At 43.0% G+C, this 27,205-nt stretch overlaps 1 protein-coding gene across 1 annotated transcript; it reads right to left on the minus strand.

Moving 5' to 3' along the window:
* Positions 1–939: 939 nt before the first annotated feature.
* Positions 940–19,344, minus strand: castor2 (cytosolic arginine sensor for mTORC1 subunit 2). The gene is made up of 9 exons (XM_079737837.1): positions 19,074–19,344; positions 13,102–13,172; positions 11,677–11,870; positions 9,655–9,787; positions 8,728–8,851; positions 7,916–8,029; positions 4,009–4,091; positions 3,230–3,324; positions 940–2,594 (listed from the first exon to the last, which is right to left on the minus strand). Exons 1-9 carry the CDS (start codon positions 19,184–19,186, stop codon positions 2,529–2,531), a joined length of 993 nt encoding a protein of 330 aa, XP_079593963.1. The 5' UTR covers positions 19,187–19,344; the 3' UTR covers positions 940–2,528.
* Positions 19,345–27,205: the final 7,861 nt, after the last annotated feature.

Consider the following 27,205-nt stretch of genomic DNA (forward strand, 5'->3'; position numbering starts at 1 on the left):
AAACCAATGTGGAGATGTCCTTTCTTTTATTTGAAGTAATAGTCACAACTTAACTTTAGCAACATCTGCTAAGTGTCAGGTCTGCAGGTGAATAATTGACTTGTGATAGCCTAGAGTGTAACTGGTACAAGGAGCTGGTAGCCATTTTATTGCTCAGCTTTTATTATGTTTTCTGGCAGGTGTATAACCCCAAGGTACAACAACTTGGTATCAAATGGTTTTAACTGAAACGGGCCTCTTGTAAGTGTCGTGCAATACACTATTAAGTGCAGCTTAGAAGGATTTTAAATGGATATGTGGATGTTTGTTTTGCTGCTTAATCCGTGCAACGCTTTCTGAGCTGCTATTGTGTATTTATTTTCCCCTTCCACTGAAATCGACAGCCTGTAACCAATTTCAGAAAGACATCAAAAAGAGTCGTTTGTAACACGACGTAGGAAGTGTGCCTCCCTCTACCACCATTCTTTAAGGAGTAACACAGGGAGAAAACACTAGTTATGGCCCTGATTGTGGGTTGTCTGAGATTGTCTTAAATTAGTACTAGTTGACATTTGACTTGCCTCGCCTGACATGACACTGAACCCCATCATGCTTGGCTATTGCGGAGATGTTAATGAAGCAGTAAATAAACAAATGGATGCAGACCTCAAGGCAGTAAAATAAGCTACTTGAGTGACTGACACCATTACATGAAACTATGGAAGAAGAGGTCATAAAAATAGTTTACCGTTTGTCCACATTTTGTTTTTAAACATAAAACTACAGTTGAAAAAACTAATTTCCCATTTAATGTAAATTGATGAATATAACTGAAAGGAGTATGAATGCTTTACATAGACTCAACAGTTTTGGCTAAAATGTTATGGTTGCCAGTTTATTGAGTACAATTTTAACACAGAGGAGCAAATAACTGCACAAAGACAATCTTCTGGATCCGTCAGTCGAGACAAAAGAGGAGCTCAGTATGCGTTCTCCTTTACACACACACACACACACACACACACGCACGCACGCACACAAAGAGTAGCTTTCTTCCTTTTTTTTTTAAGAGCGGTCACCTTCAACATGTTTTTAACACTGATAAATACTTGGGTTTTCTGCAAATAAAATCTCAAACAGAAGTACTTTTCTTTTTGTTAGGTGCAACTTGTGGTAAAGCAAGGAACAAAGAGCAAAAACAAAGAAAAAAGAAAAAGCACAGTCACCTAAATGCTTAAGACCAATACATGTCAATGTGCTGCTCTATCGGGTCCTTCGGAGCTAAACGGCCCTCCCCACATTTCACGTCAGTACTGCGGGTCTGCAGTGAGCACGACCCGCTTAAAGTGCGAGCTGGTACGAGCTGGGGAGGGGGGCTTTTAAAGTGAAAGAGTTCCCCGCATGAACCTATTAGCTTATGTCTATGTCACCGTGGTTATTATAGTAATTAATCAAAAGTGGCTCAGTTAATTATTACTCGGTACAAAACGGATACATTGTCGTCATGTCTTCTCAGATTGTGTAAAAAAAAAAAAAAAGTATAGTACTTCTAAGTAAAAGTACTTTCTTTTTAAATACAACCGTTATCTATGCGGAGACCTTGGGAGTATCATTTCACCTGGTAATTTTTTTTCATTTTCTTTTTCATTTACAAGGTCGTACAGAATTTTGATTATGGTTGTCTTGTGTTGCGATTAAATTAAACAACAAACAAAATGGATGTATAAAAGAATACCAGGATGCTCGGGAGCTTTAAGGGAAAGCCAGACTTTCGTGTCCGTCGCCGACTGCGTGTTAGCGCCGCTTCTGACTCCATCGGTCAGGGGCCTCCTCCCTTCCACTAGCGCGCCCACGTTTTATTCTATTTTTTCCGTTATCATTTTGTTTTTGACAAGGCATCAGTTGAGGCATTCCAACATCTTGGCACTGACAAAGTCCCATCTGTCTAGGGGGAGCTGGAGGAGGGGGTTTGGGGCGGAGGGGTAACGCTCACGCCACTGATTCTGGATAAAGGATATTCTTCTCTTCAAACGGTTGTATACAGTACATTCTCTCCTTCCGACGGGGAAGGAGGGGAGCAAAAAAAATAAAAAGGGAACTACAGAAAGAAAACCTTGAGATATTATTCTGTCTTGAACACTAAAGCAGCAGCTATCAGGGAGATAGAGTGAGGGAGGGAGGGAGGGAGGGAGGAGGAGAGAGAACGGATCTCAAGTGCTGGATCAAGGGAGGGTAGAGGGGGGTGGGGAGTTGAAGGCTAGAGTCATAAGATGAAAAGAATCAGACTAAAAGTATCCTTAGAACATAGGCATCCTTGTCCACATCCAAACACCCCTCTTATCCATCCACCTGCATCCCCCCCACCCCCACCCCCAACAACATACCATACGTTCCAATCGCCGATAAAGCCCTTGGCACTTGGTTTTGTTTTTCTTTTGGACAATGATAAAAGCTTCAAGGCGGGAGTGAAGACTCTGCAGGAGAGGGGGAGTGGAGATGGGGGGGTGGGGGGTCTGCAATAACACTTGAGTCGACCTCGTCGTCCACAATTACTGTCCCGCGCTCCCATTGGTCCTGAGAGCTCCAATCACACTCTGGATGTTCTCCTCAGGCACCTGGAAAAAAGGCAGGGCACAGGGATGTTTTGTTCAATGGCCGAAGAACAGCGAGTGCAGCCAACACAACACAACCTGTGTTTGAGTATCAACTCAACCCACTCCTGCTAAGATCAGAGGTAAGCCTGTTCCTCCCCTAAGCCTAAGCGGAGAGTCGCTGAATGAAAGCCACACTTATGCTAAGCCCACCTCAAGTTCAGAGTCCTGTTTCCTAAAATGTGCAACCCACAATGCACCACACTGATTGCGTTATTCGTAGCAACCACTAGGTGGTTGGCTTAGTTTATTCCTATACATTTATATTCATGCCGGTGAGTCAAAACGGCACAGAAGACATTTAATCATTAGAACCTTCCGTATTGTATTCATGTGTTAAACTTTATACATTGGACCTTAACAATTGTTCTAGGCGTTCCATAAATGAAATGAAGGTTTAAAAATTCATGCCCACACTAATATGGGCAAATCCATATTTAATATCACACTACGTCCAAGACTGTGTCTGTTGGCATTAGTGTGAAGAAGAAATGTAGAAAGCAGGACACAGAGCAGAGCAGGACAGAAGCGTTCTCCTCTGTGTGCCGTTACTGCATTTCATCACACAGTACGGGTAATGATTAGGCAGGTCAGCTCACCAGGGCGTGGTCGAACTTGAAGGTGCTGATGTAATAGGCTGGAATGTCAGCGGTGGCCAGTGGTTCTGAGATCTGGGCCACGATACCGCACTCATCTGGAGAAGGGAGCAGAGCGCGAGTCACACCACACCGTCACCAGTTAACTATTAGAAATCATTCACCCCGACTTGATAGATAGTCAACAAACACCTTTCTACTTTTTTTTTCTCCGCGGGGACTCTCTTGTAAAAGAGGAGCTTTGCCTCAATGAGAAAGGGAAGGACTGAATAAAGGTTAGACACAAAACATGGATCACTGAAGCTGAATCCTGCTCAGCTATGTGACCAAAGAAGTGGATCGGTTCATTAGAACAACACCGGTGGGTCCAGATAGCACCTGCTTTTGGAGAGCGGCGGAGGTTGAGTGATATAAATAAAAGCCTGCTTCAATTTGCGGTTGTGTGAAAAATAAGATACAGCGATTTTTCCGGCACGACTCCCACGACTTCTATTTTGGGGTTCCAGGAACAATGAAAATGAGTCAATAGGCTTTGCAGCCCCGACCACCTGTTGGTCTTGTTTGAGCAAAACTAACAACAATAAAAACACTTTTTTCCTAACATTCTGTTTTTGCTGGTCTTTTTTTATTATGACATAGAGCAGATTTGGGTCAAGCTGCTTTATTGAAGCTCTCGGTTAAGTCATCCATATCCAGATATCCAAATGATTCCGTCCATGTATTTTTTGTAACATACAAGCTTTCCGTCCAATCTGAAGGCTGAATCACTGAGCGGTACTCACCAAATCCCAAAGGCTGACCACCGATGCGGACCATTTTCCAAAGCTCCCCGGACGCACTGGTAAAGAGGACATTGTTGGGGAATCTGGAGAGGATACATAATGCAGCAGTTCACAGGGCTGTCTGGGAGGACGCTCTGTCAGGATCCAGTGTGCACGGCTCAGCCACTTCTAACGCAGCTACTCTGCATGGAGAGGCCAGCAGAGGGGAATGGGTGACCCATCGCTGTAGGGGGACCAACCTGCTTAAGATCAATAGGGGGCTGTCTCATATAATATAACATAGATATTATTTTTTTCAAAGACAATAATTAATGGAAGATTATAGTTTTCCCAAAGCTAATTTTAAGCCCAACCAACATGTGTGCATGTATTCTCTTTGGCATCTTTTTCATTAGTAAATTACGGAATTGAAGTATAAATGTTGATCTTCAGCACATAATACTGGGTTTACTTCTCTTCTTGTGAGGTAGGGTGTTCTTAAGTCATTGTTCTTTGGGGGTGTTCTTGACTTTACATCACTCCAGCCATGGAGTAATGTAAAGTCAAGAACACCCCTAAAGAACAATGACCTAAGTCTTAGTCTGTGGCACAGATCAAGGTAAGAGCGGAGGAACAAACCAAACCGGTGGTGGTCAGGAACCTCAGCTTTGGCTCGGCAGCATCAGCAGCCCCGTAGCTCATTATCTCCCCCTAACAGGACACCCCCCCTATATGGTTTATACCACTGACACTAAAGTTACCAACCATTGGTAGGAGTTACTTTAAGATATGATGAATTAATCAGCCGGAAATATTCTTCTGCAGTGCTTGAGCAACTTTTTTTTGTGTAAATATTGCGCGCCGCTTACTTCACGGCAACTTACTAAAGAAATCAGTCATTTTACACAAAGAGATCATATTTTCTTCTTATTTAATTGATTTTTAATGCATTCGCAAAATAAATTGGCCGATCCATTCCCTAGTTCAAAATAACCTGCAAAGCAACAGTCTCGACATTCTTAGCAGCTGTCCTCATTTCAGAAAAAACATACCGTAGAATACCATGAATGACAAATCAGTATATATATATATATATATATGATATAATGGTGTAATTATTGGAAGTGCTATGGTGAATAATCGATTATCATGAATGCGTTTCATTAGAAAAAAGCTTAAATTAATAAAATAATAAATAACATACATTTATATTTGCATGATGGATAAATACAAAAGCCTGACCGATCAGAAACACTGATGGCTACTGTAATGAATGCATCCAACTGGGCTCTTGTTTAATTCCATTACACCACACTAAAGAAATTAATTGGAATTAAAAGGTGTTTGTTAATGACACACCTTATTAAAACAGATGAAATTGGATTTTAGATGAATAAATTACTTAATTATTTTTTATTAGTTAATTGCTTCATTGCACCATTGTTTGCAGTATCAGAAAAAGACTGTTGCGGTTTCAATAAACATTTCATTCAAAGTAGTCTATAGTAATAATTCAGTGAAAACATATTAGACGACCATGATTTATTGGATAACTTAGACTTAGACTGGTGAATGTCTCTTCACTGCATGGCCCATTTTTAAATGTTCTTTAATATATCTGCAACTTAGCATCGTTTCTTCACTGCTTAGGGGCCCCATTCGTTTTGTGCTGCTTCAAGGAGCTACTTCTACCTCTTCTCCCACTTCCCGCTGTTTCCTTATGAAGTTGCTATGGTTCCAGTCAATCATAACCCACAACGAAAGACATGGATAGGGCGTCAGAAAGGAATAACTAACTGCACGCTTTAGCAGGGCATATTTGTCCTCAGAATAAACATTTTCATTTTAATGAACACGCACACCTATTCCTACGTGCTCCAAACACTGTCTCAGCGGGACTGGAGTCCTAATTCGATCATGTCATTGCAGGAGTCGTTTGCCACGCTACTCTGCTAGTTAATCACAAACCTAGCACTGTGTGAACCCCACAAGGTGGAGGTGGGTGGGGGAGGGAGGGGGGTGCTGGGTAGTGGTGGAGGTGGGTGCTGGGTAGTGGTGGAGGTGGAGGTGGGTGCTGGGTAGTGGTGGAGGTGGAGGTGGGTGCTGGGTAGTGGTGGAGGTGGAGGTGGGTGCTGGGTAGTGGTGGAGGTGGAGGTGGGTGCTGGGTAGTGGTGGAGGTGGAGGTGGGTGCTGGGTAGTGGTGGAGGTGGGTGCTGGGAAGTGGTGGAGGTGGGTGCTGGGTAGTGGTGGAGGTGGGTGCTGGGTAGTGGTGGAGGTGGGTGCTGGGTAGTGGTGGAGGTGGAGGTGGGTGCTGGGTAGTGGTGGAGGTGGAGGTGGGTGCTGGGTAGTGGTGGAGGTGGAGGTGGGTGCTGGGTAGTGGTGGAGGTGGAGGTGGGTGCTGGGTAGTGGTGGAGGTGGAGGTGGGTGCTGGGTAGTGGTGGAGGTGGAGGTGGGAAGTGGTGGAGGTGGGTGCTGGGTGGTGGAGGTGGAGGTGGGTGCTGGGTAGTGGTGGAGGTGGAGGTGGGTGCTGGGTAGTGGTGGAGGTGGGTGCTGGGTGGTGGAGGTGGAGGTGGGTGCTGGGTAGTGGTGGAGGTGGAGGTGGGTGCTGGGTAGTGGTGGAGGTGGAGGTGGGTGCTGGGTAGTGGTGGAGGTGGAGGTGGAGGTGGGTAGTGGTGGAGGTGGGTGCTGGGTGGTGGAGGTGGAGGTGGGTGCTGGGTAGTGGTGGAGGTGGAGGTGGGTGCTGGGTAGTGGTGGAGGTGGGTAGTGGTGGAGGTGGGTGCTGGGTGGTGGAGGTGGAGGTGGGTGCTGGGTAGTGGTGGAGGTGGAGGTGGGTGCTGGGTAGTGGTGGAGGTGGAGGTGGGTGGGGGGGGTGGAGGTGGTGGTTGTAGACGGAGACACACGGGGGTGAGTGAGGAGGAGGCCATAAGTCAGCTCCCTCTCAATTCTAGCGCTGTGAGAGCCACATAGAGGGGTGGACGGGAGGCGGGGCAGAAGGAGCAGACGGGGGTGAGTGAGGAGGAGGGCATAAGTCAGCTCTCTCTCTCTGAAAGCCGCTGTGTCACTGGCGCATAAAAGGTGCATGGAGCCAGCAGCCGCTTCTCCATCGCCTAGCAACCGATCACCCCGCGTGCTCCCGGGCAACACACTGCAAATTTGCTTTGTGCTTCGGCGGTAGAAATAATACGCTGCTTTGGCCCTCGCGCCGGGACCGCCCGCGGGAGGGGGGGGGAAGGGGGGGGGGATGGGCTGAATCAATGTTAGACCTGTGGTTGTGCTTTGGTTTATATACCGAGGGTCCTACAAAGGACTGATCATTTATTGTCTTATGAATCTCAATGAGGTTTCATGTAAGAAGCAAACACTAGCATAGGATACACATCTCATCATTGAATTCCATTCATTACTCAAAATGTACCAATGATGAGTCTGAATCTCAATGCTCTCCCTCTATGTTCTCCTGCTGACCCCCTACACTGACCTTGTTTACACCTTATGGTGTCATGGTGGTTTCTCTGGCAACGATCCCCTGACAACTACGGGGGAGTTGACCATCAATAAGATACCTTATGTTACAGTCGATACCCCCAAGGCGAGCAGCACTCTGGGTTTGCTCCTCATTCCAACATGCAGGACTGGACCGGACAATCACATTGTATGACTTATTTATTCAACCAATGTTTCTCATTCTAAGATCATGGAGATTTCATGCTCCTTCAACAGTGGACGCTTAAATCATGTCTGCAGTGTACTTTAAAATCCCTATTTGTCCATTTTTAATCAATTTACTTCATAGACCCATTCGTTTTTAAATTGTGTGTCTTTGCTGCGTTTCACCGGGCGGCCGTCGGCAAGAACCCGTTGGTTCATCCACCAGCGGGCCTGGGTACAGACGGGCTGCAGTGATCTTGTGTGCGTGTGTGTGCGTCACCTCTGGGCCGTCTGCTCGTCCATGACCAGAGAGATGTAGCCCTCGATGAGGGAGAAGGAGAAGAAGCGGATGTAGCTGGAGTCCTCGCCAGCACCTCCTCCCGCCTCCTTCAGCCTGCGTAGGGGGTGGGGAGAGAGGCCGGTGTCATCCGGCAGTCTAATGATACCCAGGTATTACATCACCCTCCCCGACACCACAGCGGTGTTAGGGACTCCCGCTTTCTAAAGGTTGTTCGCCATCAAAGCGCCGCCGGTGGACTCGTTGCCTGGTTAAACAGTGTCTCGGATCGGCTCCTGGAGGCCCCCGGGGCACAACTTGTGAACTACCACAAGGTATCGAAGGGGAAGCGTGGGTCTTTTTAGTGTTGCCGGCTATAAATGGCCCGACGTCTGGGTCTGGTTCAATGGAAAAAGTGAGTGTGCTTCCTTGCCACTATGGTATTTTCCACCATTCTTAACAGGGAAGATGAATTGAATGTTGTTCTTCATACGGTAAACACGGCGTGTCTGCTTCTGAATTTGTCACTGGTTTTTTTGGCCAAGAAATAATGGGGAATTTATTTTGGGGGTTCACTAAATCATCATTTGAAAATATATATATAATCATCAACGACTACAACAATCATTTTCAAGATAATCACGCCAAAAGAAAGTTCAGCCTGGGTAACAAAAAACACATGTAGCACACATATTGTAGCCTTCCTGAGTACATGCAGAACAGTAAGGCGAGCAGACCCATCCCAAGGTGAAAGGCTTTGAGCTAGCCTAGCCTGGCAGTTGCCCTGCGCCCAACGCGCCCCAGAGGCCCCTCACCCTCCGGAGTAGAACATGACGTCCATGAGGAGGGTGGCCACAGAGGGCAGGGTGTCGGGGTCCAGGCTGGTCACACAGAACATGTTGCTGGGGCTGGAGAGAGGGTGGATGACCGGGCGGGGCACTACACACACACACACACACACACACACACACACACACACACACACACACACACACACACACACACACACACACACACACACACACACACACACACACACAGTCATTTATTTCAAGTCTTAAAATATGAAATAGTCCTTTAGTAAACAGCGTTTACTATTTATTGTATCTACATGTATCTTCATCTAATCTATAAAATATACAAAGTTAGAATGGCTCAGCCTGCAATAGTACATGGTGTGTAGTGTGCATTGTCATCACTGCTCTGTGCCATGTAAAACTAGCCCTGAATTATCTGGTTCCAAACAGTGTGGGCCCAACAACAAGCGTCTACCTAGGACATATTTTCATACCACAAGAAAAACAGCATCCAATTGGACAAGATTAACAGAACAAAGTCAAGATACTGGATGTTCTGGCTTCTGAAGCATGCTACATTTCACAAAGGAGAGCAATGCATTGCAATTATTGTGCTCCAAAGTCTCCAAACAAACCAGTCTGAGTGAATGTAAAACTTTTTTAAATAAGCTGCTCGGTATTTGGCAGCTATTCTAAAGGAATATCTGAAGCCTTGTCTAGAGAATATCTCAAAAACAGACTTGATTTTTCAAGTTTTTTCACTTGCTTGCGCAATCAAAATGTAGGCATGTACGACAACCACCATCATCCACAGTAAACTCCCAATCAAAATGTAGGAAAATACATAAACTATCGTCATCCACAGTAAACGCTCCAATCCAAATTCTCCATCCTGATCGGCAGCGCCCACGTCTGCTGAGTCACTGTGTGTCCGGCGCCTCTTACCCAGCTTGGGCTTGACGAAGCCGTTGGTAACGCCCAGGCTGTTGGCGGCCACTGTCTCCCCGTTGACCACCCGCAGCAGGGTGAACTCGGAGGACAGCGTGTGCATGACCATGGGCAGGTCTCGTTCTCGAACCTGAGGGCAGAGAGGGAGAAGCGCGACCGAAACATAAGTGATACGTAAAAGCAAGGTGCTAAACATCGGGTGACTTGAAGGGACGAGGGGTTGAAACTGCCTCGCACAATGTGTTGTGCGAATGTGGATTGAAGTATATTCTGTTCCGGATATGCTGCATATTTTTTGTCTCTCTGCAAACCATACATTGTAATAAAACACACTGGAAGAGGTGGCAAGGGATATGACCTATGATGAGAGTAAAAAATAAAGTTTTTTCATTTTCCCTTTCTTGCTAAAGCAGTCTAATTTGCATTTTAATAGCTTCAAAATTGGAAAACTTATCGTCCTCCAGTTTTCCAGATAGAAGGGCTTAGGACACTCCAGACCCCTGAATAAATAGCTGGGACTGCATTACACACGGATCAGAGGCCAATGTGGGGACCAAATCCTGGAGAGAACTTAATGACGTTATAGACCCTGATAAAGTAACGCTCCCAATGATGATGGAAACCTTAGTCAAGACACACGCACCCACCGACTTATGCACCTACCTACCTACCTACGTGCGCGCGCACACACACACACACACACACACACACACACACAATGCAGTCACTGGTGAATCTGTAACCTGGTGAGAAGGAGAGAGAGATTGAGACAGGGAGAGGGAGGGGGGGGAGAGAGCGAGAGTATGTTTGGACACAGCGGGGTGGTGTGTTCTCCCACAGAGCCCGATTAAGACTTCTTCTCATTTGTAGTTTGCAAAAGCCCTTTGGGAGTGGGCAGAGCTGTGGCTCGCTGGAGAATGAATGCACTCTACTACGGGGCTGTGGGCACAGCCAATCATTAAATCAAAAGAGGCCCTATTCAAGACACACAAACACACATGCACAAGCATGCAAACACAGCATGTTGTTGCACAAAGAGATAAAAGCATAGTGTATAGATATAAATATATAAATATACATCTAGGGCATTCGCCAGTGTGCGAGAGAGAGTCTCTCTCTCTCCTGCTGTCACCTTTGGTAATATAATCAGACACACCAAGCAAGGCAGGGATCAAGACAGAGAAGAAAAAAGAATGCAGGAATGAGAAAGAAAAACAGGAACGCAGCAGATGTATGCTTTAGATTGAGGAGCTGTCAGCCGCGGGGTCGACAGGCAGGATCAAGGGTATTTTGCCTCCACCCCCCCAGTCCGTCTCTCTATTACACCTGCAATCAAGGTATTGTTGCATAGCGAGGGAAGAGAGGTAAGCGGGCGAGAGAGAGAGAGCAAGAGAGAGAGAGAGGTCAGCATGTTACCTGGAATTCTCACAAGAGGCTCATGCTGATCCTTCTTATGCAACCAGCAAAAAGATAATCATCACCGTGGGTTCTTTTGTTTTTATTTCAATAAACAAGCCGAGCCTGCCTCACCCCTACACCCACCACCGCCCCCACCACCCGAGCAAAGCAATAAAAATAGGATTCCATGCTGCCAATAACAAGGCTCCGTTCTGAACCGTGCGATAAACCACGGTGACATTAATGAAAACAGCAACATAAAAAAGAAAACCTGAAATGCAGCTCCTCTCCCCCCAACCCTGAACCGCCCCCCTCAGGTCACAGGCTTTTACTGTTATTGTGTTTTCATGTTCAGACCCATTGCTCGGATAAAAGGCGTTTTCAACCTTCTGCAGTCACAGAGGCACCCCGGTAGCGAGCTAAGCTACGCATGGGTTCTTTGAGGGCGCTGTAAACGCTTCAGACTAGCGCTTCAGTTCCATCTTCAAAAGAAAAAGGGCTTTTTTCTTTTTAAAACCACCACTCACACTCTCTTTAACAGCACTGAAGAGCACTGAGTACAAAGCACGTACAACGTGCCCCCCCCCCCCCCCGGCACAGAGCAAGGAGCCCTGCACTCACCAGGATGAAGTCCGTCTGATACGTCGACAGCATGAACACGGAGATGTTGTGGTCGGCCAGCGGCGCGATCACCGACTTGGCGATTTTGGTGACGCCTATTGGCTGAGAGTTGGCCGCGTTCCCGCCCCCCGACACCACGTTGAGGGCCAACCACGTGGCCTCGGCCACGCTGATGTGCTCCGACTCGGGCAGCTCTGAAATCACAAAGGAGGGAGACGTTGTCATTCACCCAACATGTACATCTAGTGGCCTTTGTTGTAGCACCATGTATACTGACATGATAGTAAACAGAGGGTAATGATGAAGGAAGGAAGTGATAACTACACTTTGGATAATGGTTTTATTATATTGGCTCTTTTAACTAAGTTAGGGTTAGGTTTAGACTCACACAATACACATTGCGCACACATGTATCCCGATGACATGTAATGAAATGCGTTTTTAAAATTCTGTTTTTGCACTACATACATACGTATACGGTAAAGAGGTGAATTACTTTTGAAACAATGGATGAAAGCGGTAGAAAAGCATAAAGCGTTGTCGACAGCAGAGAGATTTAGAGTGACACTTATTGCTGGCGGAACCGACTGAAAGTGCAGAAACAGTGCCAACTGAGGACATCAGCCTGCCTCCTATTCTGCGGATTCCTCTCAATCCAGTTCCCATGGCTGGATCAAATTTGGTTACGACTTGTAGGGAAATCAAAATCAAAACCAATAAGAGCATACCCCCGCTAAATAGGTTTCTGCTCCCTCGTGATAAATATCGTGGAGCAAAACAGCCGTTGTGGCCTTTCAGCACGCAGAATGGCCTTGGATCAGTCGTGGACGTTAATACCACCTAAAACTGTCAATGCAATATCATCAGAACCCTTTTCTTTTTCTGTGGATCGCTGATTAAAGAGATTTACGGGGCCTTATTGCTTCGGCCGCGCCTCACGTGGAGTTCAGGCTCTGCAGAGCGGAGCATGAAAACCCCCCCTCAGTGCCTTCCGGCAGGGAGACGCAGAAAATACCTCGAGCTGTTACACAACAGTCCGTGTATCCACGGCAACCAACGAGGGCCAGTAATGACATGGAGTCGCTCCCTCAAGCGACTTGGGGGAACAAAAATAAAATAAAAAAATAAAAAGAGATACTACATACTACATACTACATATTGCTTCAGCGCCTGTGTCATTACATATAACCAGGGCTGCCTCACACAGGGCAGCCCTGTGTGAGGCAGCCCTGGTTATATGTAATGACACAGGCGCTGAAGCAATATGTAGTCAAACAGCGTGGGTCAACACGCGTGCCGTCCACACCACCACACGTTACATAACATGCTCTTTTTCCCTTTTTCCTCGGTTGCCTGATGATGAGGGGGCGCGGGGGGGGGGGGGGGCGTTGCCGCGGCAACATAATTGCCCCCGGAGAGGCCCACCTTTGAAACCTTCCTCGTCCACGATGATGGTGTAGTCCTCAGGGGTCTCGGTCAAACTGAAGAATTTACACCTGTGGAACCGGAGAAAGAAGAGAAGGGTGAGGTGCAAGGGCGTAGGAACCGGGGGGGACGGAGGGGACGTGTCCCCTCCAATATCGGAGACAGGCGCATCTGTCCCACCTAAAAATTATACCGGGGGAGAAAAACATTTTATTTTATTTTGAAAGCGCAGCACAGCGTCCTGTCACCGCTTCTTATTCTAAAAAACTGGATGATTGAGCGTGCAATTACAGCATTGATTTGATATTTATCAGTTCTTTACTGCCATTCAAAATGTGTTTTCCTTTACATTTACAAATATATTTTTTTAGTAGAATAAAATATATTTGTACATTTTTTCAGTGTAGTTAATTTATGACGTATTTCTGTTCAAACCATTAACGGATCTGTCAGGTTTCCGATATGTGTCCCCCCCAATGTTAAACTCATTCCTACGCCCCTGGTGAGGTGTAGAAGGTACATCTACACCTACAGGAGGACTTCAGGGACAACCTGCTTTTGTGCGTATAGATATTCGATAGAAGGCACAATTTATGGGGTGTAATCTATATTGATGTCCAAATTGCCTTGGTAATAGTCAGCATATTACCCAACGAGAGGCGAATAGCTGTCTATACTTCTGACTTTGCCAAACTGATTAATCTATCTGCAGATCCATCCAAGACTGCAGATTTCACTTCCTCTTTGAAGATTTAGCCAATTAAAACACAAAAAAAGAGTATGCATAGCTCTTGTGTGTAAAGCTTGGATCTTAAAGGTGTAGTGGGGAGGTGTAAGGTGTAATTGGGTGGAATCTAGCGGAACGGGCTGGGCAGACACTGCATATAAAATCATCAAGTATGTTTTTATTTGTGTATAATTCCATGAAAATAACCCTAGCAGTGTTTGGTACTTTAGAATTATCCCTTTATATTTATATATGTTATAATGTTTTCAATGTTAGGCTTCTAGGAAGGAAGGGGGCTGTGTTATCCCCAAGGCTACAACCCATTTGGGAAACTTTTTTAATACCGTTGTTAAATAGGAGCGTTTTAATCAGCGATTTTATACATAAAATGCATTGAACACCAAGGCAAAATCAGCTGCTGGCGAGACGAAGCTCCACACAAACCGTGCCGTTACACTATAAGTTTCCAAGCTTAAACCTCTCACACGCCATCAACATCATCAACCACTGGCAAGTGTTCAATGGTATGATTGAAATGTCTGTTGCTTTTTGCAAAATGAAAATGGTGGTGCAGTTACATTCAGCACCCAGATTTTTATTGGGTTTTAAAAAAAACTTAAAATCAAATAAAGAAAATATGTGACCTATAGTTTTACCTTCACAGAATCCTCATTACTTGAAACTGGGCTACTCAATGCTATAGTGATGGAATTACCTACTGGTACGTCACACAATGCAGGCCAGTACAGGCCACCGTTATCTTAGGAAAAGGAGTGGTGAGTGGGGACGGGAATCAGTTGTTGATTGCAATCTGCAAACTCACCACTAGTGGCTACCGACATTTTACACACTGGCCTGTAAGCGGTAGGCCTGCGAAAGAGGCTGATGCTTAAACAGGGTGCATTCATACTGTTTAATAAGCAACAGGAAATAGGAGAAAAAGTATGGCCTCTCAGAACAGGACGACACCTACACCCATAGCCCACTTTGCGTTGCTGTGTGAAGACAGCGCTAACATTGGTGCCAGATGGGACTAGGGAAAGGAAGGCGCGGCTGATGCTAAAGTGTTAAAAGGCTAACGCGATGTTCCGCCCATAATCACCCTTTTACAAGGAAACCCACTACCAATTCCATTTTTGGAAGTGACACACACACATACACACACATGCACAAGCATGAGTCAGGTGTGCATGCTGTCAGGAGTGATAAGGAGGATCACTAAGGTTTACCATCAAGTGAATCATGGTCCCTTAGTCAATGTGAGAATTACCAGTGAGGCAGCACAAAAACAGACAGACACACACACACACACACACACACTTTAACTAAATAAGATATGGTGGTGCTCAGCTCGCTCGACAAATCTTTCTTTCAAGAAGTTGGTGTCAACTGCTGTGAGAGGAATTTGTGAAAGGCCATTAATCTGTTCTGCCTGAAGTTTACGGAAAACATAATCCTTTCCACTACATTTCGTCTTTTTAGATACGCTTGGAGAAACAGACCTCTTGGATCTATGTCTAAGCGTATTGCTGGTTATGGGTGTGCTTAAAGTAGGTAGGTACGTCCCTACAGAGTACACATATGAACAACATGTAAACGAGTTAAGACAGCTGTTGACAGTTCATAAGGTTGGAATGGAAAGCATTATCATTCAAACGTTTCACTGTTTTCCCAACACTACAGGCAGTGTGGACTGTGTGCACTCCATAGAGAACGAGCTTATACTAAAACCTGAGAATAAAACGCATGATCCAACCGTTTGGCGCAAATGCACCTGGGACCAAAAAGAGAATTTCATCATCTTAACCACATTAGGAGAAGGTCAGTGAATCACATGACGACCACATTGTAAGGCCAGCTGGAAACGCGTACATGTAGGCCCACCTGATGATTTGCTCCCAACAGTTTACCAGAAGTAGATGACAAACACTTACATGATGACATCAGACATTTTTGATTAGCCTTCTGTCATGAATACCGCTGAAGACTCCATAAACAGAGCTACCACGCATTTCCACCGTATGGGTAGTTTTAACAGGCGTGGTGTCCGACAAAATGGGTGCCATCCTTTTATTATTGAGCAGCAGCATTGCAAACACTGCATAAGTGATGGATGTAAACATTTATTTGCATGTTGAATGTGGGAAGGTGGGCGGTGGGCACTCAACCCGATCCCCAAGCAGAACCCGATCACAAGTGGCCACCGAGGCCACATGTTGAGATCTGTGTAACTGCAGGAGTGATTGCAACGCCTCCTAGACCCAATCAGGGTCTAGTATGTAACAAGATGCTTTGCACATTAAACAGCTAAACTGTGCATAACACTCTGCAGATTCTTTTCAGGCCGGTGGCTGTTTGTTGAATGCAAACGGTTTGCTTTTGGCTTAAAGGTGTGAAGAATTTGATTGTAGGGAACATTCAATTACTTCTTGTGCATTAATCAAAATCAGCTGCCAAGTTCCTTGACATGACTCATCTACCTCGAACCTACTCAACCTTTATGGCTGTCACAAGCAATGTTTTTATTAAGACAATTGCTTGGCTACTACATATATTTATGACTTGTCACCATATTGTGACATTGTTAACCATGGTTCATCTCATCAGCATTCGTGTCCATTCAGAAAGCAAAGAGATGCGAATGAATCCCTGCATGTCCGAGGTCGGCTGAGTCAGCCAAACAGACAGCATGCTACGCATTCTAAAGCGCATGCAAGGAACTTGACGAGGAGTCTCCAGATGAATATCCATCACTGTGTTTCGCTCTGTAGTGCTTTGAGCCACCTGACAGCACAGCAACACTTTGGTTCAATACGCAAAGCCCTGCACAGATACAGCCTGACTGCCGCCACAAATAGTTTCCCCCTCACACAACCCCCCAACTCTAATAGATATGGATCGACCAAGAACAGAAAAATACAAAGACAAAGCAAGAAAATCCCTTCAAAAGGACAACTGAAGGAGTTGGAATCCTTGGAAACAGACTCAGGAGTCGGCTCTCACTGTTTCAGGTAGATGGACCATTGTAAGGAAACTAGGGTTAGAAACTAGAGTCACAATTAAGAAAGGATCCTGGATCATTGTATGAAATAAATAGCGAAATAACACATTTCCATGTTGTTCAATTTTCAGAAGACAGTTGTGGCCTTAGCAAAGAAGATAGGGTTGCTGAAGGTATCTTCTGTAATGTGCTTGGTGCAGTTGGTGAACTTCCATAATCATAGTGTCCGTGCAATCATAGTGTTGACTCCGTTGCTGTTTTCTCTATGAAAATGCATTGCTTCTTGAGTAAGATGAAGACAGGCTATATCCTCTTCAAACTCTAATTTCACTTCTCCTCAACAGCATACATTTTAAAAATGTAATCCAATAGAGTAGTCAAATTCTATTCTGGAAAGAATATCATGTGCAATATATGAAGCCAATATATGTCACACATTTCCAATTATTCAACATTTAACAAGGGTAGGTCTGTTTGTCTCAGTTGTTTCATCACATAATGATCAGTTATTCAGTCATTATTGGTGTAAAATGTAATCCGTACTGGCAGTAGTGCTCATAAACAATGTTTTTGTTCCAGTGTTTTTGAGCAAAATTAAATTATATTAAACGAAATGTAGAATGGTGAACAACAAAGATGATGAGAGCCGACAATGGACACAAAGCTTACACCACAAAAGGAAAGGTCAAATGTAACGATAACTCCTAGCCACAATTTGCAATTTACATTGAGCGCTAGAAGTAAAGGAAAACATGGGAGATGATCGGATGTCCTGCTTTGCAAACTCATTAGGGGTTAACCTCGGAGGCCTACATGAACGGGACACAACCATTGTACCTTAACGTCATCCATGCCCTGTAGGCCTATTTCAATACGATCACTTGAACACACACACACACACACACACACACACACACACACACACACACACACACACACACACACACACACGGCTAAAGGTTAAGTGATAAAAAAAAAGGCTTACAAGGGATTCTACAATGATGAATTGAAAAAATAATAATACAGTTTCTGAGAAGACTAGAAACATGTGAACAGGAGCCTGCTTAATGTTTTATCATTATTACAGACAGGGATGCTGACAGAACAAAAGGAAATAATTTCCTAAACAAGACTAAGCTGTTTTTAGTGGAAATTCAAAGCATGCGTGTTGCATGTTGATTTGTGCTCTATTGCATAATAATCAAGGAGATATTCAACTGGATTTCGTGTTCTTCTCAGATTAGTATTAGGCCCAGTACTGATACTGAATACTGTGACCATAGCCATCTTCAAAAATACAAGCATTGCATGGGCTCAACAGATATTTATTAGCCAACCAATCATAAGCCTAGGTTGTGACCTAGGCTACTGATTGGTTTACTAATATGTCATTGATCTTATTACCCTCTGTTATATTGCCACAACCAACCTTCATGCAGCGAGAAGGCCTTAAACACCTCACAAATAAAGTATACTACAATATAGGCTAGTATTAGGGTTTATGCTTACTGTACAATTTGTGTTGCACAAAATATATTTCATTCACAACAATGCAATATTGAGTTAACTTAAAACAAATGTTTGACAAGATAAAATGACTTTTACTGTAATACAGAATACTATTATAATATATGTTGTGAATGTCATCCCCATTAAAAAAAGACATTATATAGTCATGATGACAGGGTTACAAATTAAATTAATCGATAGTGTGCAAGACCAAACAGATAAGCCATGCAGGGGGGCCCCATCAACCATTGAAACATCTTAATTATGTTGGGATATTATCAAGAAAGTAACTCAAAACTCCTGTTAGAATTTGCATCCTCAGTTCAATGTGAGACGATTGTGTTTATTAAAGGAAAACAATCAGAAGGCTAAGTGTTTATTAAAGGAAAACAATGAGAAGGCTAAGTGTTCTCACACCCCTTCGCGTCGACCCAGCTAGTCTACAGATGACACAAAGCTACAAAATGACACCACAAAATAAGGGTAAAAAAATATGGGTAGGCCTTGTAACTGGTGCAACATATTTGCAGTCGCTAATAAACTATATTTTAATAAGACTTGTACTGGGCCGAGAATTTGGCTATTTCGACCAAATTCAAAGCATGTTGATGCAGCCTTGCCACTAGTTTGCTGTAGTGTTACGATACTCCTTTGGTAATACATATAAAGCTGGAGCACAAGGAGAGGTAACACACAAGCATTGTTAACGTGAATCGTGTCTGTGAAAACACTTACCTAGTTTTAGAAGCCAAGAAGGCGAGTTTTATTAATCCATGAGTGCATATCTGGATACCCTCCTTCTCTATACTCGCCACTTTCAGGCTGTGTTCTAGTATATGTAGCTCCATCTTTTACGTCTTCTCATTGGATGAACAGCTAAAAGGAAAATCTATACACTTTTAAATAAGCATCAATAAATAAATAAATACACACATATGACAAAAGCTTATTGAAAGAAAGGGAGAAGAGGGGGGAATAAAGAAAGCAATGAGGTAAACCGACCGACCAAGTGTCAAGCCACCCGAGTCCAGCCTCCAGCGCCGTTGTTTACTATTTCCGGTATTGCTCTTTCAAAGTACATGTCACAAGGGGTGGATGTTGTGCTGTCAGCATATTCTGGGAGAACATGTTTGCACATGTGCCCTAATATCTTCAAATATTTAGCCTCCCTCTTAAATAATCGTATCTAAAAGGGAGGAGTAGAGGTAGTTATTCCAAGAGATGATGCATAGACTATTAAATAACTCGAGAAATGATTGCCGTAATAGCATACATTTTATTCATTTAGAAAACAAAAGGGCAGTATTTACAGTTTGCAATTCAAACTTGGCGCATGGTGTTATCAAAATGACAAAATGAAAACGGGATTTTCCGTTGTTTAGCTTCAATTTCCTATTTAGTGTGCTGCTTTTATTTTGAAGACAACATTGTTCATCCAGGAACATCTTCACCGTGAGTTTCCAAAGGCTTGACGCAGTTGGTACAACAGCGAAACAGAGGGCTACTGGACCACCCGATGTTTGCTCCCCGATTGGAACAGCTAGCAGCTGGTATGAGTGAAACAAACAACTTGCCATTCGAAATAAAGGGGAGGATCTGCAGACTGCTGTTGCATGTTGGGTGTTGTGGTTTCATATTTGTCAACACAGCTTCATGGTTGGAAAAGTCTAAAACATAAAAATATAATATAATTTAACATAATATAATATCAAATAAACAAATCCAATAATACATATCATCCATAAAATCATACAATATAACATTATATTATATTTCAGTTTTGTCTCTCGAAAGGAGAATTTTTCCTTTCTACTCAAATATTAAAAAATCGTTGTTCTCGGTACATATTCCCCATTGAGTTTTGTTTGAATGTATCATGTTTTTTTTAATTATTATTTTCATCCACCACTAGCCAAATCCTCTCCATGGGGGAAGGTAGCAGGGTTTTTATTGAACAAGTGCACACTTTCGTGCAAGATGCCACTTCATTCTCTCAAGTATTAAAAATAATGAATAAACAGATCTTGATCTTATACATAACTCCCTCTAAAAAACAATTTGTTTCAAGATTGTGTATAGTAAGATAATATAGCATATAGTAAGTAGTTATAGTAAGTCAATTACATGATGTTGTACTGGTGGATAATATACAAAAGCATTCGATCACTGTGAGTCATCATCACAATGACCCTTTAGATCCATATCCTTTTAGCAGCAGGAATACAGAGGTGAGCCATCTTGGATCTCGGATGCCTATAGATAGACTGCAGACTTTAGGGATCAGACCTTGAACCGTTCATCTGGGAATCAAAAACTATAGCCGCTGCACATCTCTGGCCACAAGAATATTGAACTAAGACCCTTATTGGCCTACTTTGGTCTGAATTACGAAACTATAGGTCTAAAGGATTTGCTTTACTGTGTCTACTTTCTTCTATGACTCTGCTGACACACACACACACACACACACACACACACACACACACACACACACACACACACACACACACACACACACCCACACACGCCAACCTGCCTGCATCCCAGTGATAGCGGCCAACTTTTAAACCATAAAATGTCCATTATCTTGAGCATTTGGAGCTGTCTATTCCTCGTTCCCTTGTTTATCGCAAAGAGCAGCAGAACAAGCCGTGGATCCAAGTATAGTTGATTGAGGATGACAACAAAAGAGTGGCTTCAGACGGGGTCTTTATTCTGCCCATTCAGTCGTCTTCCTATCTCTTCAGAAGGGAAATGGGAGCTATAGTTGACTCACTTATTTCAATCGCAACTCTGTGTAATCATTTCTTCCCACGTTGATGTACTATGGTCATAAACACTGGCATTATCCTCCTTAGTGAACATTGGAGAACTTGGTAACTTTATTTTTTTATCTAATTTCTTTCATCATTTAATACTACTACCACATGTATTCATATTCAAATGCTGCAAGTGCTGTACACATTTAGATTGTTTACTTGACCTACAGAAATCTTATAAATAATATGTATATTCTTCATTGTGGTGCACCTTGATTATGACCTTGTCATAATGTAGAATACCTTTGAGATGTGTATAATGTACAGATACAATGTGTCCATTGTAAGCATTAGTGGAGGTGGGTCATAATGCTATAGCTAGAATGAGCCATGATCTACAGCTACAAATATGGCACACAGACATAGAAGACCTTCGATAATATATGCTGTACAAATGAGGTGCACTTTTGTCTGTGTCTGTGTATAGGTTGGTCGGGGCTGTGTTGTGCAAGCCAGTGGCACAGGTGGACTTAGATTCAGCTTGGAGTCCTTTGGGTCTGCCTGAAAGGCCTGGGTCAGCCAGTAGGATTACACGCTCACTAGCCAACGGCATGTTTTCAGCGAATAATATATTATAATCAGCTCATTACACCACATTTTTTCAACAGGGCTCATGGATTATAGTTTGGATTTGTTCCAAGCTTCGGTCTCATGCCAATGGTAAAGTGCGGATACAATCTGGTTTGCTATGGTCGGGCCTACGTCCAGGGCCAATTAATTATCTTATCAATACAAGGAAGTAATTTAGCACAGACAGACTGTCGTTTTGAAAGTCTTCTGCTTCAAGACATTGAAATCGCCCCTTTAGGCCATATCCAGTGTATGCTACCAGCAACAACACTTGCTAGGAAGGGAATAAAAGGCAAGTACAATTGTGCACGTCAGGGATAAGCACTAATCTCTTCCCCGTGACCAGTATAAAACCCACAGATCAAGGCCAATGATGACAGGGTTCAACCTTCGTCTTCCAACTCCCTTCTGGCACCAGAGCACACAGCGCTGATCTGTGTCAACAGAAGACAAATTAATGGTCTTTGGTACTGCATCCAGGGGCCGGCGGCTACACATATGCGGAGGCGGGGGAAATCAGCTGCATTTGTGTTCGATGACGATTGGGTTCCATGTGTAATTATAACAATCTTGCGCTCCCAACCGCATTTACTCTGGCTGTGATGCACAACTTAACTCCAGGTGTAAATTGCATATCATCTATTCATTCACCTTTTTTTTGGTCCTGGCATGAGTAATGGCCTCCTTTGATGAGGCGTTTTGGGACACTGCTACCCAGAGTTGATTGGGATTTGTTTCAGTGTGTTTGTTAGGCGAGGATGTGGTTGGACTGGCTAACATTGGCATTGTCTCCCTGTTAGATAATCCTAATGTTACAACTTGTGGTAACCTTGCTGAGGGCCCTACTTAGCCCTACTTAGTATTGAGCAGGCCAGTAAGAATCTAGTTTATTGTTTTATAACTCTTCCAATAGTTCCATGTTCTGTGGAGGATGAGTCATGTTGGTTGAAATGAGAATGATCTTCTTGGTAGGGAATTTGTTGTGTTTCGTTGGTACTTTTCTATAATGTCCAATAGTAAGATGGAAATAGCTGTAAAATTGTGACATTTTCTGGAGGATGAGTTGTGTTGGTTGAAATGAGAATGACCTTCCTGATGGGAATTTGTTGTGTTTTGTTGGTACTTTTCTATACAATCCAATGGTCAGATGGAAATAGCTGTAAAATTGTGACATTTTCTACAGGGCTGATAAAAAGCACATTGTGTTGTACGTCAGCTGATCGAATGAGATTTTCACCACTAAGATGCAGGATATCATAAGCAAAATGTGCCTGCATCAGTAGTAGGGCATTTATATATTTCTTTAATGACCAAAAGGTGCCTCAAATTTTAAGAGCTTTCCTATAGTCCAAAGCATCTCTTCACCATTATATATAATTATATTCATTTATTCTAGCACACTCCGTTTGACGTCAGTTGAGAGCTAAAAAAAAATTGAGTGCTGCTTTCTAAAATAGATTACAAATGTGATGCGCAGTCATTGACAAACCCATTCCGATGGGTTAAGAGGATTTAAACCATATGTAGCCATCAATCTCTCTCTGTTCTTTCAATCCACATATTATTAATATACTCCATTTGAAATGATTTCAGCTTTATAAAACATTTTCACAGGGTATAAGCACAACAGAAATGTATTGATTTTGTTGACTGCTTGGGGCACTGACGTGTTTAGTTAAAGTAAACCATTACAAATTGATATTTTCAGAAAAGATTGTCGTCTGAAATAAGTCTGTTTTTATTACTGAAAAATATGACATGTAACTTACCTTGTTAGTCTTTCTTTAAGATTTGAATGTTAACATGCTTGATGACATCTAGTGGTTAGCGATTCCAAAAATGTAGCATTCATGGCCGACCCAAAAATTTTAATACAATTTTTTGTCAGTTCTTTCAAATGTAATTTTACACGTTTCTGAGCAGTGTCCAGCGATCTTGTCCCAAAACCCCATTTGATAACTCAATTTGAGGATTTAAATGTACGGTGAAAAAACTATAACATTGGAAAATGCAAAATCTTTGAATTCACTGTTCAAGAAAATCAAGAAAAGTGACCATACCATTACAATTTGGTTTAATAAGCATTGAGTGGTGTTTGTATATTATTTTACAAGAGGATCACCAATATAACACAAACAATGGCTTGAGAGTAAGAAAAACAAAAGGGATATTTTAATTCACAATAGTCACACATCCAGATAGTCAGTACATCAGCCAAACAGGCAACGCAATAGTGTTCAAAGATACAAAATTTTGTCCAGAAGAATGACTAATTTTAGCATAATCTTTAGCAACCATATTTTTAGTTTTTTTAAATACAGGAAACAGTATCAAACATTAGCCAAAGTCATCTCATGACAAACCCATGAACAAACACATGCAGATTTCTAAGTTGCTGATGTAATATTAAGCTTGCGTACAAAGGCAGACAGTTTACAAAATATCACAGGGTTATATCACAATATCACAGTGTTAATTGTATATTTATTTTGGGGGGGGGGGGGGGGGGAAGACGGACCACTGCTATTCCAAGGGGAGTAATATTAATAACTGCCGACAAGATATTGACAGTTCATGCCATCACAATTCAATGTCCACGAAGACACCAAAAAGCTGCACGACAACAGGCGCATGTTATCCGATTGGAGTTAAAACTGGGTAGAGGAAACATCCACCATTTTGAAAACATTTTCCACATTTGCAAAAATGTTTCAGCGTTGAAATTCAGACATCTTTTTAAGTTGGTTAGAAAAAAACAAACAAAGTAAAACTTTGTATATTACCCTATTCTTCGGTTATTGTTTAAATGAAATAACTACATTGATACATAGTCTCTAAACAGACTAGACTAACAAGCCACAGGTTATAGGCCTAACTTATGTGAAGAAAATAAATAAATGATGAAGAAAATCAACATGCAATACCACTCAAGTGGCTTTTGCAAACGTACATAGTGCAGGTATCATATTATAATTGAAAGGTGCAGTGTGTAGAGTTAAGTGGTATCTAGCAGTGAGGTGGCAGATGCAAACACCTCTTTCCAACAGTGCTACAGTGGCCTGTACTGGCCAAAATGATGTCCTCATCTATGACAGCATTGAGTAGCCAAATACAACTAAGATAGCAATTATGATTAAAGATTTTAAAACGCGTTCTCTCTAGCTGTTTGTCCATTCTGGGCTGCTGTAGAAACATGGGGGTGAAACATGGCGGGCTCTGTGAAAAAAGACCCGTAGATATAAAGGGCTCATTCTGACGAAAACACAACCATATCTTCATGAGATTATACACTAGATAAAAACATATTATGAATAATATATTTAATTGCAAAATCCATCACACTAGATGCAACTTAATTCCACAAACTGCACCTTTGAACACACTACTTTGCTAATGGTTAAACAATAAATGAATGCGCTCTCAAACATGTGTTCATGAAAACATGTACTATTCTACAGGAAGTTTAGAATTTGTTTAGCAGTCCTCTGCTACCTGTGTTAAACACATACAATATATCATATTTCTATCTATCCAAGAAGGATGGGGAGGAAACAGTATGGTGGTGAGCTGTAGCAGCAGTCATAATAACACCATAACTACATTGCATGCACCCCGAATGCAGAAGTCGTCCAACATTTAACGATAGTTGTTTGGATATTCCCCATATATTTGACACTCATTGCGACGTTCCAAGGGATGTGCTACAGTTAGCGTGGAGGGGAGTAGTGCTTATACTAAAATCTTAATAGAACTAAACAACAACTACCACAACAACCAGAACAACAACAACAACAGCATGAACAACAATTACACATCAATTATTATACGGGAGGGGAAAGCAGTGTTTTTCAGCCCTGTGTACAGCCCTGGCTGTGTTTAACCTTATACTCGAGTGCCGAGTGCTCTCTCTTCCCGGATATGTGTGGCAAGACATCTTGAGATTCCTATATAGATATAGATATAGATATAGATATAAAGAATGTAAACAATACATGTTAGGTCAGGAACCAGTCAGAGCACAAAGGTGCACATTCTCAACAGGAGCTGCAGTGAACCACAAGGGGTTTATCCACACACATTCTGTATTATCAGTCGTGGCAGTTCTCCATACCGTCGATGTGGCTTACGTTAAAAATAGGCGACTCATGTCACAACATTATCCGATTAAATATTTTTCTATGTATATATATATATATTTATGTATATATAACAAACATATTTAAAAACATTTCTGCACCTGCTTGTTTTTTTTTGTTTTGCCTGTTGCATTTCATAACCGACCCGAATGCGAGCCACTTTTACACAGAAAGGGCAGTTTTTCAAGCAGCAAACTTGGACTTGAGCGACCAGAGGATGTAAACAACACATGTTTTTGTCTGTCACTAAACCGCTTTGGACAATACATTTGAATAGCTGTGAGGTTTTCTTTTGGGAGGGGGGGAGGGGGGGGGGCATCCGGAAAGCTGTTCTCTGTGCTGTTTTGCCCTTTGTCCGGCCAACACGGCTATAGGTAGTGGACAGTCACATATCATATGCGGGTCGCTACGGAAAAGAGTCAGTAAAGTGTGTGTTGCGCAGTTGAGCTAATTTGGTGTTATTGGCAAGGACATATAGCATTCCAGGTGAACCTAGTTCTCGGCCAAAATATCCCAAAACTCTTTTGCTCTAACACCCCACTTGTGTGGTGTGTTACAGAGGCATTTTACACAGATTTGTATGCCAATCTTTCATTCAATCAGCTGCATTTCCTCATGCCAGAAACGCATTGACTCAAATAAACGTTTATTATATCAGAATCAGCTACACAGAAACGGACTGGATGTGCTCCAGAAATAATCTACACTCGGAATCTGTGTAACACAGATAAAACAGAGGGAGCAGCAAAAAATGTGCCATTACCAGTTTGAATTCCCTATGATGGGCTTGAACAAAAGCCCCCATTGTGCCCGTTTCTTTCTGCTGACGGCGGTCTGACGTGACAGAATCTTACTTGCAACTGATGTAAACAATTGTACATTTTTTTTGTAAATCATTGTATCTTTAAACAAAGGGTTGTCAGGCAACCCTTCTCTGTATCATATTGTTTATTTGTTGTTTTTCAGATTTAATATTGTTTGCTTGCACGCCCTCACACACACAAACACACATGCATTTTCAGACACACACAGTCACGTGCATACATTCCCTACGCGCACGTATGGGTTGACTCGTGCACATGCTCAACCGTAAGGTGTTGGTTGTTACGGATCGAAAACAGATTGCCATCATTAAGAGTATACATTTCGTCTTTTGCAGGCAGAAGTGGGAGAGCACGTCGAGGCTGGTGGAGGCGGGTCTTGAGACAACACTCACGAGGAGAGACGGCAGGGACATTTCCAAGGCAAGGTGGGGACATCTTCATGTGCTACCCTCGCTGGGACCAGGAGTCCTCCAGATGGACGAGGAGGGATAGGACCGGGGGGGCGGGAGAGAGTCTAG

The sequence above is a fragment of the Pollachius pollachius genome (assembly GCF_949987615.1).
Source record: "Pollachius pollachius genome assembly, chromosome: 6".
In the NCBI taxonomy this organism is placed as follows: Eukaryota; Metazoa; Chordata; class Actinopteri; order Gadiformes; family Gadidae; genus Pollachius; species Pollachius pollachius.